Raw genomic sequence first — 12258 nt, forward strand, 5'->3', positions numbered from 1 at the left:
TGGCCGTCCCACTAACTGGTGGTGGTCCCCCAGGGGTATCAGGGGCTCCTGATGCCCGCATAGCCCACCTCCAAAGCAAGGCATTCAACCTGTTCGCCCTCTCAGTCCTGGTCTTGGGCATGAACCGTTGACAATGCTCACATCTCTCAATGATGTGTCCTTCACCCAAGCACTCGAGACAAACGGAATGGCCATCCGTTCTCATCATTTTCGTTGAACAGGTCGAACAGCGCTTAAACAGCGACTTCTCAGACATACTCTGACAGAAAGATGAACGATCTCACTCTCAAAAAATGTCACTCGGGCGGGAAAAGCCGTGCATGCGCATTGGTGCGTACGTGCGCCCCCTAGTGGACGTTGGCTAGTAAAGAAAAATTCCGGTCGGTAGGCCTGCGCAGGCGCAGTCCCATGTGGGGCTGCACAGAAGACAGACAGTGAATTTTAAGTTCTGGGGCCATACTCTACTTCCTAGAAATTCTGACATCTTAAAAAAAAAAGGAAGACTTGATCACAGCAGCATCCCACCACAAAGGGACAACAATCCTTCACTGAGTTTGACACCCTCAGCCCCTCCTCCTGACAAGTAACCCATAAGAGACAGAAATGCAGAAGACTCCTTGTATGGGAAAGTCATCAGGGCAATCCATTGAGATTCCTTAAAGCAAGGAAGAAGCTAAAGCAGCTACTGTGGTAAAGCAGCTGAGCTGCATCCTCATGCCTCACTTGCCATACAAAGGCTACCAGTTCAGTGGAAAATCAGGTTATTACAAAGGAGGATATTCAACCTTGAAACGTGGCCAGATAAATCTAACACGTTACATATAATAAAACTATGAGTAACAACAGAAATAATTTGGCATTGTAGTGATACAATCTTCCTTCTGACAAACAAAATCAGTATTTTTAACCACTACTGGGACAACATTTAAAACAAAAATGCAACCAAGCCAGTATTTTAGAGCACTAACAGTGCAATCCTAAGCATAGTTACACCTGTCTAAACCAATTGAATTCAATGGGCTTAGACTGGCATAACTCTGCTTAGGATTGCACTGTAAGTGTTGTTTTACAGATGTTTAGCAACCCATAAGTGTGCTGGAAAAAAATAAATAAGCTACAAGTATTAAGTTTCTGACTGCACGACCTGGTTATTTACCCCTCTAATATTTCCAGCTCTGAATCTTTCCATCCAGCATACCAAACACTGAAGCAGTATTGCTAAAATGCATAGATGACTACAGCAATTGGAGCTTGGAGCTCTGATCGTCCGCGTTGTTTTCAGGTTGATTTTCTCCTGCCGGGAGGTTGGCAAACGCGTTGATGCGTTCGCACGGGAAAACTTCTGCTGCAGCCGAGTTTCCTGCCGAAAAAGAGCTCCGCCGTGCTGCAGCGTCCTCAGCTGGCTGGATGGGGTGCGCGGCCTTCCCCTGCTCCTTCACCATCTGTGGCCGCTTAGGGGGTCTGGCCTCCACTGCTGGACGTTTCTCGCCGGTGGACCGTGCATACCTTGGAATGCCGGTGCTGGCTGTGCTCGGTCCTGCCGTCGGAAGGACGGCCTCCTGGGCACGATCCAAAGCCCTGTTCAGGAAGCTGTCTTTGGAGTCCAAAGACGCCCTGGATGCCATGGTTCCTTTTCCCGCTCTCCTCCGAGTAGAAGGGTGAAAAAATAGGAAGGGAAAAGGATCCAAGGGAAAAAGACTAGGAATAGAAACAGAAATAGAAAGTAGAAGGTAGGGAATTCAAGATCAGGAAAGAAATAGTAATGGGCTAGCAGAGCTATCCACAGGCAGAACTACTCTCCCCAGAGGCAGGAAAGAACTGAGGTCAGAGAGGGTGGTCCCACCTACTAGAGGAAGAGGAAGAAATTCTACTTCCTGCCTCCCCGATAGGATGGTGGGAAACACCCAAGATGTCCTCCGCCTCAGAGGGAGAAAGTGTCTTTCCTTATCACCTGAAAGTAAGAATCAGAAACTCAACTAGTATTTCCATCAACAGTTGATTGCTAGCAATCAAGCATAAAGAAGACAGGGTTTCTGGTTACTCATTTGTTAAAAGCCAATTTTAATTGGTTATTTTATAGGTAGGTTTTAAAATGTATTTTAGGTCAACCTGCATGACAGGCAGCTATGAAACTGAACAAAATATTTTCTTGCCAGTTTTCAGTGTGATGGCAGAATATAACGCTCTATTTCAGTGATGAAAGCTATTCCACAGAAAAAAATAAACCCTGTAAGCATTTTTTTCATATTAATATTAAAAAAACATACATTTGCTTTGACAGTTGGCAATTCGGCAAAACAGATTCAAAGTGGCTTCTTTAAATGGTTGAAATCTACCATATTTGCTGTATATACTACTGCAACACAAGTTTCTCCATCATTTATTTCTTTAACTCTTGAAAAGGAGCCACGTTTCATTCAAGGAATGTACCTAGATTCTGGTTTTCAATTTGTATATGAATCTCGAACCAGGAGACTGAGTGACAACTTATCTATCCTCTGCCCCATCATAATACTAATTCAGAAATTCTGTTTATAAGGAGCAATAAGAATGTGTGTGGGGGGGAGAGCAGGGGTCAGAATGTTACCCTTCAGGTACAAGTTTCTCTTTTTTTCAGAGATGTTTGTGTTAATTGCTAAAATGATCCTTACGGGTCCACAAGCTTCCAAGGGTAAGCAAAATCCCCAGTCAAGCTATCTTGTGCATTACGGAAAGGAGTGATACAAATATTTTAAATAAGCTTGTTTTTTCCTTCACTATAGCTGAGAAAGAACAAATGGCTGTAGTGATCATCATTTAGCCTGTGTATTTCTAAAACATATTTTCAAAAAGCTACTTGATTTTTTAGTAATCCTATATAGTTACAATGTCAAATGGCAATATCACATCTTAATAATATTTACCTCAAAGTAGTACTATAATTTTAACTATTGTAAAACAATCTTTGCCAAAAAATCATCACAAGGGTAAGTGTTCCATACTGACCCACAAAGAAAATATTGACACATGTCCAGAAAGAGAGAAAACCATTAACTTCTACATTATGATAAATGACAGACATTCCAAATATTCTTTTATTAAAAAGATGTGTATTGTAATATCAAAGGCGACATATATTAGTCTATGAATTTAAATTCAGAAGATTACACAACTGCATATTCCAGTCAAAACACTTTGTATAACATAAAACCACAGCCTAGGCACAAGAAAAATTCTCTATATCAAGAACAGAAAAAGTTGCATTTGTCCGCATAAACTTGCATGCATTATTTTACTGGGTAACAGCTAAGAAACTGTAAAATTCACTCACCATTTTTTAGGTTTAGTTAGTGGTTTGTACTTGTTGAACTTCACACGCCATTCTAAGACTTCTTTACAATGTTGACACAAACCTTCATGTAGTTTTGCATTAATTTTCTAGAAGAAATATAAAGAAGTTCACACTTACTTAATTGTATTTGAATGACAAATTTCAAAAATAGTTTAACTTTGATTTAAGAAACTTAAGATATTTTAATTACAATTTCCTTATAGCCATAGTCCACAATGCAAAGAGGTCCTTTCAGGGAACTGAATGCCTTCCTTACATTTACCAGGCTTTTTGTCTTTTTTCTTCAGTTCCCACATGTATATCGCCTTGGGAATCCCAAAAGCTATATGCTATATAGTTCGAGAAGCTGTTGAGCAAAGAACAAAGATTTCCGAATATATAGTGTTACCTGCATATTTCTCTGGACTATTTTGGACAAAGAGGATCTCTATAATTTTATGGCAAGACCAACCTATTGTAGGGGATCCAGAAGGAAACTTTTCCAGTTTGCTGCTCTCACTCCAGCCAACCATACCAACAAACTGCTGCATCTGGAGTCAGGGAACCCCCAGAAATAGTACTGTATGTTATGTGGGAGTCTGCAGTGAGAATGGGTGAGAAACACCCCTCTTCTGACAGCAGAAGCACACTTTTGTTTCAGAAAATGAGATCTGGATCCAGCTATTGTCTTTATAATTATTATGCAGATCTCTTGGAACCAAGTCCTTTAGCCTGACATAACAAGCAGTCAGGTTTTTAAATAAAAGTAGAAGTAAGCTTGGCCAGATGGAAGAACCACCATATTTGGGCTCAAGGGCCTCAGCATAACCAGTGGGATTTGACGTCTTTCTTTTCTTAATCTGCTCCTGAAAATCCCCTCAGTTTCCAGAAAGCTTTGCCAAGTGGCATAAAGCTTCTATAGCTTATAGGTTAAACGATGAGGTCCATTTACTCTTCTCAATCCCGTACAAACTTGTAAAGTATGCAGAATGATCTCAAGGCCATCCAGTCAGCTTCATGGCCAACTGGCAACCTGGGCCACCAACATTAAACCCAACACTAGCCATCAGTTCACACAAAACTGTGCTTATTTGATGATGCCTGGACAGCTAACTCTATTTTTATGGGCCCTTAGGCACATTGTCCACTTAGACCCCCATTGCACCAACACAACATTTCACCTCACCTCTTTCAACATACTTTTTATGAGTCAAAACAAAAATTGCCAATAACTTTTCCATTAAAGATGTTTAGCATGGCAAATATCTTTAATATTGTATTAACATGGTAGCAAGAATAACAGTCTAGTAGGAAACCTCCCCACTTGCAGCTAGTGTGAGGCAGACGTGGCTCAGCTATCTCAAAAGAGAACACATCACTGAAGAACATTCATCCTACTGCCCCAACATCCCTTCAGGAAGGTGCCTACTATTTGCTAGCTATTTAGACTTCAAGTTTTCTATACACCTCATAAAATATAGGGACTCTGATAAGCTAAGTGCAGAGCCTTTTCTGTTGGAGGGAAATTCCACACAGCTACGAGGAGTGGTATGATGTACTCAGACTTTCCTACCCATTTAGAAATGCTTATCTCTTCTCAGTCCTGGATACTAACAAAGAGTAGAATCAATAGGTGTATCACCTATGGTTCATAATCTAGCAAAGCATATCCTGCAGGATTTATAATAGTAGAAGGTGTGAAGAACTGAAGGTAGGAATCAGATCCTTCTGTGACGCGAGTTTCACTTTTCTTTTCAAATAAGGCCACATTGCAGTGACGATTTCTTTTAGCTGCACACAAAAGATATGACTTCCACATGATTAAGAACAATGAAGTCTCATAATTATTAAAACATATCTAAAATGACCATATTGTTTAATAATCATGTACCATAATCCACATGAGCCATTGGTGAAGAGTGCCCTCAAGTCAGAGTTGACTTATGGTGACCCCTGGTGGGGTTTTCATGGCAAGAGACTAACAGAGGTTAGAGGCTCATTAAGAAATATGTGGAACTGTAGTTCTCTTTGTAATGGTCAGTGCTGCAGCTCCCAAACTGATAAAAGGAGCTACCGAATCAATGAAAACATTTATACTTCATGTTGCCTTCTGCTCCAGATACGAATTTTACAACAGGCTTGGCTTGTTAACTGCAAAACACAGTTCACTTATGTTTCTATAAATGGCTCCTTGGAATGAAAGCATTTTTCTTATTTATTCTTATCCTGGGACCATTACCATGTTACATATGCAAGGCCTGTCCTACAGCAATTAGAGGGGGCACCGATTTCTGTGATTCACTAGATATACTGCATGTGTTTTCAACCTTATCTTCACAGTCACACGGACTAGAAATTTACTTTAAAAAAACCCTGAAAGGTGAGCTCTGAGAATGTTAAGTACACACAGCACATCTGCTATAGATGAACAATGGCTCAAAGCTGAACCAAAGCATCACCAAGCTGATACTTCGGCGTAAAATAAACTGTGGGATGCAAAATTCCCCCCCTCCCAGCTAACTGTCCTGATATATGCTTAATTCTTTTGTTTGCAAACTTCAAAGCCACATAACCAAGGCCACAGCACCAGGAAAAGAGAAGGAGTTACACATCGGTATAACTAATATGCCTGCCTGCCTTTTAGTACTGTGCTGAGAAGCTGCACTGTAGCATGGGAAGCACCTCCATATTACCTAGGGAATACATGGACACACCCACCCCTGCACAATGAAAGGCGAGGCAGCTTTGAAGTCTTCACTCCACACCACCTATCTATCGATCTATCGATCTATATATATATAGATATATATAGATAGATATAGATAGATATATAAAGACAAGTGTCCTGACTGACTCATCAATGCCCAGCCCAAACCCCTGGAAACATGAAATTTGGGGAGAACATTCCTTTCATGACACTCACTAAGAAGGGTTTTTAAGAAATTTGCCCCCTAAGGGGGTAAAAAGCAGTAACATGTGTTTTCACAAAGGGAGACAGCTTCCCTGTGTGGCTGGCAGGCTGCTGCCTGCTTGCACCCCCACCCACTGCCAGCTTGGCCACTTTTCCCTGATTGGGCCAGACTTTCAAGGTCATTTGCATATGCGGGATGATCGGGGTTCACAACATTCCACACCTCATCCCCCACCCCCCAGAGACAGTTGGAACAAAGAGGTCATTTGCATATGCGGCCTGATTGGTCCTCACCCCCCACATTCTAAACAGTATGTGATTGCTATTGGGAGTCATTGAATGTGTCCTGAAGTAAAATGTACGTCCCAGTTAAATACTGTGGCGAAGCACATGTATCAAGCTAGTTAAGTATAATATAGCAGTTTAAGGGCGGGGGGGAGTCAATAGCCTAAAATTCAGAACTGCTTCTGAATTCAAATTAGTGATCTGTTAATCTGGTGGCTGGAAGGTGGTTTAAATTGCCTAGATAAATTGAGCAAGAAAAGATGGCTCAGTGTTCAAGGTCAAAAGAGGCAGAAAAAAGTTAATTTTTTAAAAAATGTTACACAATAATGAATCTGATATTAGAGAGAGTCAAAGCAATGAAGAATAATTTGTAGAGGTATGATAACTAGGGCTATGCACTTCAGGATCCGCTTCGGGTAAAAAAACCAGAAGCGGACCCAATCCAGAAACCTTCGGTATTCCCAAAGCGGGGCCAGGAATACCGAAGCAAAGCTTTCCGAAGCATTCGGAAATGCTTCAGATAGCTTCAGGGCTTGTTTAAAGGGCCCCGCTGCTGCTTGAAAGCAGTGACGGGGCCGTTTAAACATCAACCCCCCACCTCCACCCCACCTACCTTGCAGTGGCCCTGGTCCAGCTCCTCTGCTGCCGCGCCGCCACCCCAGCCTGCCATTTGAGGGGCCAGAGGAGGCGGAGAAAGCCCTTCCTGCCTCTCAAATGGCTGCTGCGGCGCCAGCACACCGTGGCCATTTGAGAGGCAGGAAGGGCCGGAGGCAGCCTGTTATGATCTTTACTTTCCTTGGGGTAGATTTTGCCTTTAATCTTTCTCTTATACCCTCTGGGTAGTTTGCTGCCACCAGGAATATATTATTCCAAGATATTTTATTTAAATTTTCCCTTTGGTAATGTGCTTAAGCGTCAGGCTCCTTCGTGGTTCTATGTGGCCCTGAGGATAGGAATGGGATATAGCAATGACAGCTACTCTGGGATATAACAAAACAAAATAAACTTTTATTTAGTCAAGAAGCGTATCGGTTTCATAAACATAGTTCTCGGTTCTTAAAGTTACTTCATTTACTCTCATTCACACAGATCTCTTCTAAGGCTTCACACACAGTTTGCCTCTTTCCCTAACTCAATATTTCTCTCACAGAAAAGCTTAAAACTCCTCAGGCAGCACACAGCTAGCCTCTCTTTCTCTGACTCTCATTCACAGAAATATTAAACCTGCTCAGGCAGCACACAGCTGGCCTCTCTTTCCCTGACTGAGTGTCCTTTCACAAACATGCTCAGTTCAGGTTCCACACAGGTTATATTTCTCTCATAAATACTTCAGTATACTCAGGCAGCACACAGCTAGCCTGCTTTCTTCTGACTGAAACTTTTCTCTCTACTCTCAGTCTCAAACTGCATTCACTCCGCCCACCCTCTCAGTCATCAACCAATCATATCACTCACTCATCCATCTCCTTCACCCCCCACTCTTCACCTATCTCATCAAGCATTTAAAGATACAAGCACACATTTACTTGGAATCATTACACAGCCACTCCAGCCTTCCCCACCACCCTGCAGGCTTCGGCGGTGGCGCAGCGGCAGAGGAGCTGGCTGGCTCCAGGCCGCGCAGCCTTGTGCTGCTGCCGCCCAGCTGATAACCCTCCCGCCACCAGGTAAGTGGGTGGGAGTTGGAGGGGTCTCCCTAGGGTTGGGTGGAGGGTGGGGTGGGTCTCCCTGGGGGGTGGGGGTTGCCCCTGGGACGGTGGTGGTAGAGAGTTTCCCCCCTTCACTTCAGTATGCTCTGAATCTTCATGGAGCATACCGAAGCAATTTCCGGAACCAAAATCCGGAACTCAAATCCGGAACTCAAATCTGGCTTGCCACTTAGGATTTGGGGGTATTCTGGATCGGTTTCCCGCTTCGGATAAACCCAAAGTGGGAATACCAAATCTCCTTGCCCGCACACAGCCCTAATGATAACAGCAGAGTAAAGAAACTTAATGTTAAAAACACTTGTTTTCTTAAATTAAATATAATATATGAATGGCACTAGTTCAAATACTCAGAGTTCCAGGGCTTGTTGAATACAATAGAATAGCTGGAAGTTAATTTATTGCATAGTGGCAATCATTTTAGAACAAAGACATAAGACTATAAAAGAAAGGGATGTTAGCTTTAAAGTTAAGATGGCAGAATATAATTGCTAGTTATAAGACTCTTAAAGAAATACTCAGCTAATTTCAAATGTACAATACAAGGCAAATTTGTATACAATATTGAAAAAAAGTCGCTTAATTCTCAATATTTTTTAAAAATTACATTATTTACAGTCTGTCTCAGTGACACTCAAGGTGGATTACATAGTGTAAGTCAATATGAACTACAGGTGGAACATCCCATAAACAACATAATAGGTTATAGCAACAGTCAGTACATAGCAGTATGGTCTGCAGTCCCTATCCCTTTTCCAAAGCATCTCTCTGAACCATTTCACTACAGAACAGATTTACCGACCTTTTTTACCGATTTTTTACCGATGTAAAAAAGTCCTCGTGAATAATTCAGTTTTGCATAGTTTGCAGAAAACCAGGAGAGTGGGAGCCTTCCTAACCTCATCAGTCAGGCCATTCCACAATTTTATTTATACTTGCATTAACAAAATGCACCTATGAAAGTTAGAAACTATCAGCTTTTTGAGAAGTGCCTGGCATTTCAAAATGTCACTTGATTCATTTTTCTGCAACCATACATTGCATATTAAACAGAGGCAACCCTTATTTGTTATCAACTGGGGAGGGGGGGGGGAGAATCAGAGGCAATGAATCAATGGAAGACCAATAGCAAATGACAAAAACATTCATCTTATTAACACCATCCAAAATCAAAATGAAAAATGTTATTTTAGCATTTTTGCTGTGCTTCTGTGGCCACAGCTGGTGAGAAAACAGAAAAAGGCTGTACCTTCCACAAAGCTAAAAAGTATTTCAGTAGTCATGTTACAACCTTAAACTCATGCTGGACAAAAGAGTCAGAAATATTTATTTACCTGATCTACCCAGTGACATTTTCTTTGTCTAATCTTTCAAGCTCCATTATCTAACAAGAATTCCTGCTGTAACATGATTATCAAAGAGTTATTGTATGGGAGAAGAATGTTTGAGCGCTGTTATCCTGTGACTGAGGCTTCAGCTGATGGAAGCCAATAGCTTTAAGGACTGGAGCAGAAAGAAATAATCTTGAAATGCTGCTTTCCTGCTTCCATGAACAGTCCAGAATTATGAAGGGTGCAGTTCAGTTGGCTGGGATCTTATCTTTTGGATCCTGGTGTTTCAGAAGAAAAGAGATAGCGCTAAAAATCTGGTTTGTTTTCCTTACTGTTGGTATAATTTCTTACTTGCAGCATTTTATCTTGCTTGTGTGTGTCTAGGTATATCAGATCCGTGTAAAAATAAATATTAAAGAAGCTTTGAAAGTGGCCAAAAAAAAACAGCAATAGAAAAGGAGTCACCCAGTACTATCACAAAGTAAAATGTTTCTCACAGGATTTTCCAACAAAAGTAGCAGTGAACATTATGGCATGTGTTTACAGACTTCACAGTGTGGGGCTTCTCCCTCTCACTGCAGCCCTCTGAGGTTTTGTTCCAGGGGGTTAGCAGGCCCTCAGGGGAGCATGGAAGGTAAAGTGAGGATCTGTGGGGGTAGGGGGAAGTTGACAGAAGTCGCTCTTCCCTCTTACGAGCTCTTTAAATGTTGGCATATATCTGCTTCCCATGCAGTTCCAAACTGTCATTGTCAACTGCCACTGAGGAGGCCATCTGAGGAAGGGCAAGGAACATTCGAACATCTTGTTTTTATTGATTTTAACTTGTTCACTGCCCAGAGCCCCTGAGGATGGGCGGTTTATGAATTGAAATATAAACAAATAAATAAATAATGCCGGAATTCAGCTCAGCCGAGAATCCTTCACCAAGGAATAGTTTGCATTACATTTTTGACTGCTGACAGCTGCTTTGATAATAGATTCTGGCTGAAAAGCAGGATAAAAATATGATACATAAATGTAAGTCAAGCACAACTGTGCAAATTCTACCCTTTCAACATCGAGTTCCCTTCTGGCTTGTAAGAAATTATTAATGGTATCTTAGTCTCTTGGGTCTGACTGTTTTTTGTAAACACATATTCATTAATCTGGTATCTTTGCTGTAACAGGCTTCTCTAAATCTCAGGTGATGAATTCGGGAGGACATAGACAAGACTGCTCTAAGTGTTCAGATGGTAGGTGGATGAATAGACTGGGAAATTCACAGAGCATCAGCAGTAAGGCCATGCTGCACTATACAGAAGAGTATAATCCAACCCAACTTAGCTACTGTGACCAGAACTCTCAAAGGTTCAGAAGCAGTAAGTGATTGAGACAACCTTCAAGCTATATACTACTTTTTTAAAGCATCATCAGCCAAGGTGTCCTGATATAAAGTAACAAATGAAATGAGGGTAGGACACACAAACACTACAGAGTATATGACAAAAGCAAAGCCATAAAGGTGCAGTTCAATTTTTCTCAAATACAAAAATCTCTTCTCAATCACAAGTGTGTTGTAAACTACCGAACACATTTCAAAAATCTCTTTTGGGAACTTTTAAGACTAGATACGAGCAACTGTTCCCAACACAATACAATATTTGTAAGCAGGATTTAAAAACTGTCAGGGGTATACTATCCTTGACTTCATGGAGGAAGGATAGAATAAAAATGTAAATAAATAAGATGGTGTGCTAATAAAACCACGACATCAGTCTGGATCGTTAGACTATTGCTTCACTGGTTCCATTTCTACTGGAATATTGTCTACAGAAGACGAAGTTGGAGAAGAGGTCATGGTGTTCAATTATCTCCCCCTATGCTTTAACGTCTAGATGACACTGTTGGGAGAAGTTATCAATAATATGCATGTCACAAATCATGGACAAGGATGTTCTGAACTGGTACTTGAAGGCAGTAATGGGCTGATAAGGTCCAATAAACTGTTAGCTCAACTCAGAAGATTTAAATACTGTTCACTGGTGCTGTTCATGAATCAGGAGACAGCCTACTCTGAATGGGGTTGTATTCCCACAGAAGGAAGAAGAATGCCTGGGGTGTATGTGTGTGAAAATCAAGTTCAGATTTCATCTGTGTAATATCTTTAACTACCTGATTCATCAGCTGCTGCCCTTCCTCAGCAAGCATGGCCACAGTGATCCATCATCTTGTTACTTTCAAGTTAGCTGTAATATGCTCTTGAAGATACTTTGGAAGCTTCAATTAGCCCAGAATACAACACCAAGACCACTATTTCATGTGGATGATGGAGAACATATACTAGTGCTTAAAGACGTTCCGTGGCTGCCTGTTCATTTCTAGTTTCAATTCAAGATGCTGTTTTTGACTGATAAAGACTTACATAGCCTAGGTTCAAGATACTGCCCGTAAAGAGTCCAACAGGCACAATGCTGATAGCCCCAGGCCCTACTTTGTGCTCTCTTGCCTTCAGAAGGGAGGTAATTGGTTGCAAAGTATAAGAACTTTTTCACTCATATTCCCACTCTATCTAATACTCTTCCCTTTTCCCTGCAGTGAATATTTTTCAGGATCAGGCCAAAACCTTTTTTTGTTTTTTAAAGCTATGCCCAGGGCTTTTTTTCCGTGGGAACGCGGTGAAAGGGAGTTCTGGCACCTCTTGAAAATGATCACATGGCCGGTGGCCCTGCCCCCTGA

General features: G+C 41.5%; 1 protein-coding gene across 1 annotated transcript in view; it reads right to left on the reverse strand.

Moving 5' to 3' along the window:
• C8H9orf85 (chromosome 8 C9orf85 homolog) overlaps positions 1 to 12258 on the reverse strand; it is a 32330-nt gene that overhangs the window by 13755 nt on the left and 6317 nt on the right. Inside the window, exon 2 of the mRNA XM_054986567.1 lies at positions 3311 to 3417. Within this exon, the coding sequence (XP_054842542.1) occupies positions 3311 to 3417 (107 nt within the window). The remainder of the gene's footprint in view (positions 1 to 3310; positions 3418 to 12258) is intronic.

Source organism: Eublepharis macularius, chromosome 8 (assembly GCF_028583425.1).
Source record: "Eublepharis macularius isolate TG4126 chromosome 8, MPM_Emac_v1.0, whole genome shotgun sequence".
NCBI lineage: Eukaryota > Metazoa > Chordata > Lepidosauria > Squamata > Eublepharidae > Eublepharis > Eublepharis macularius.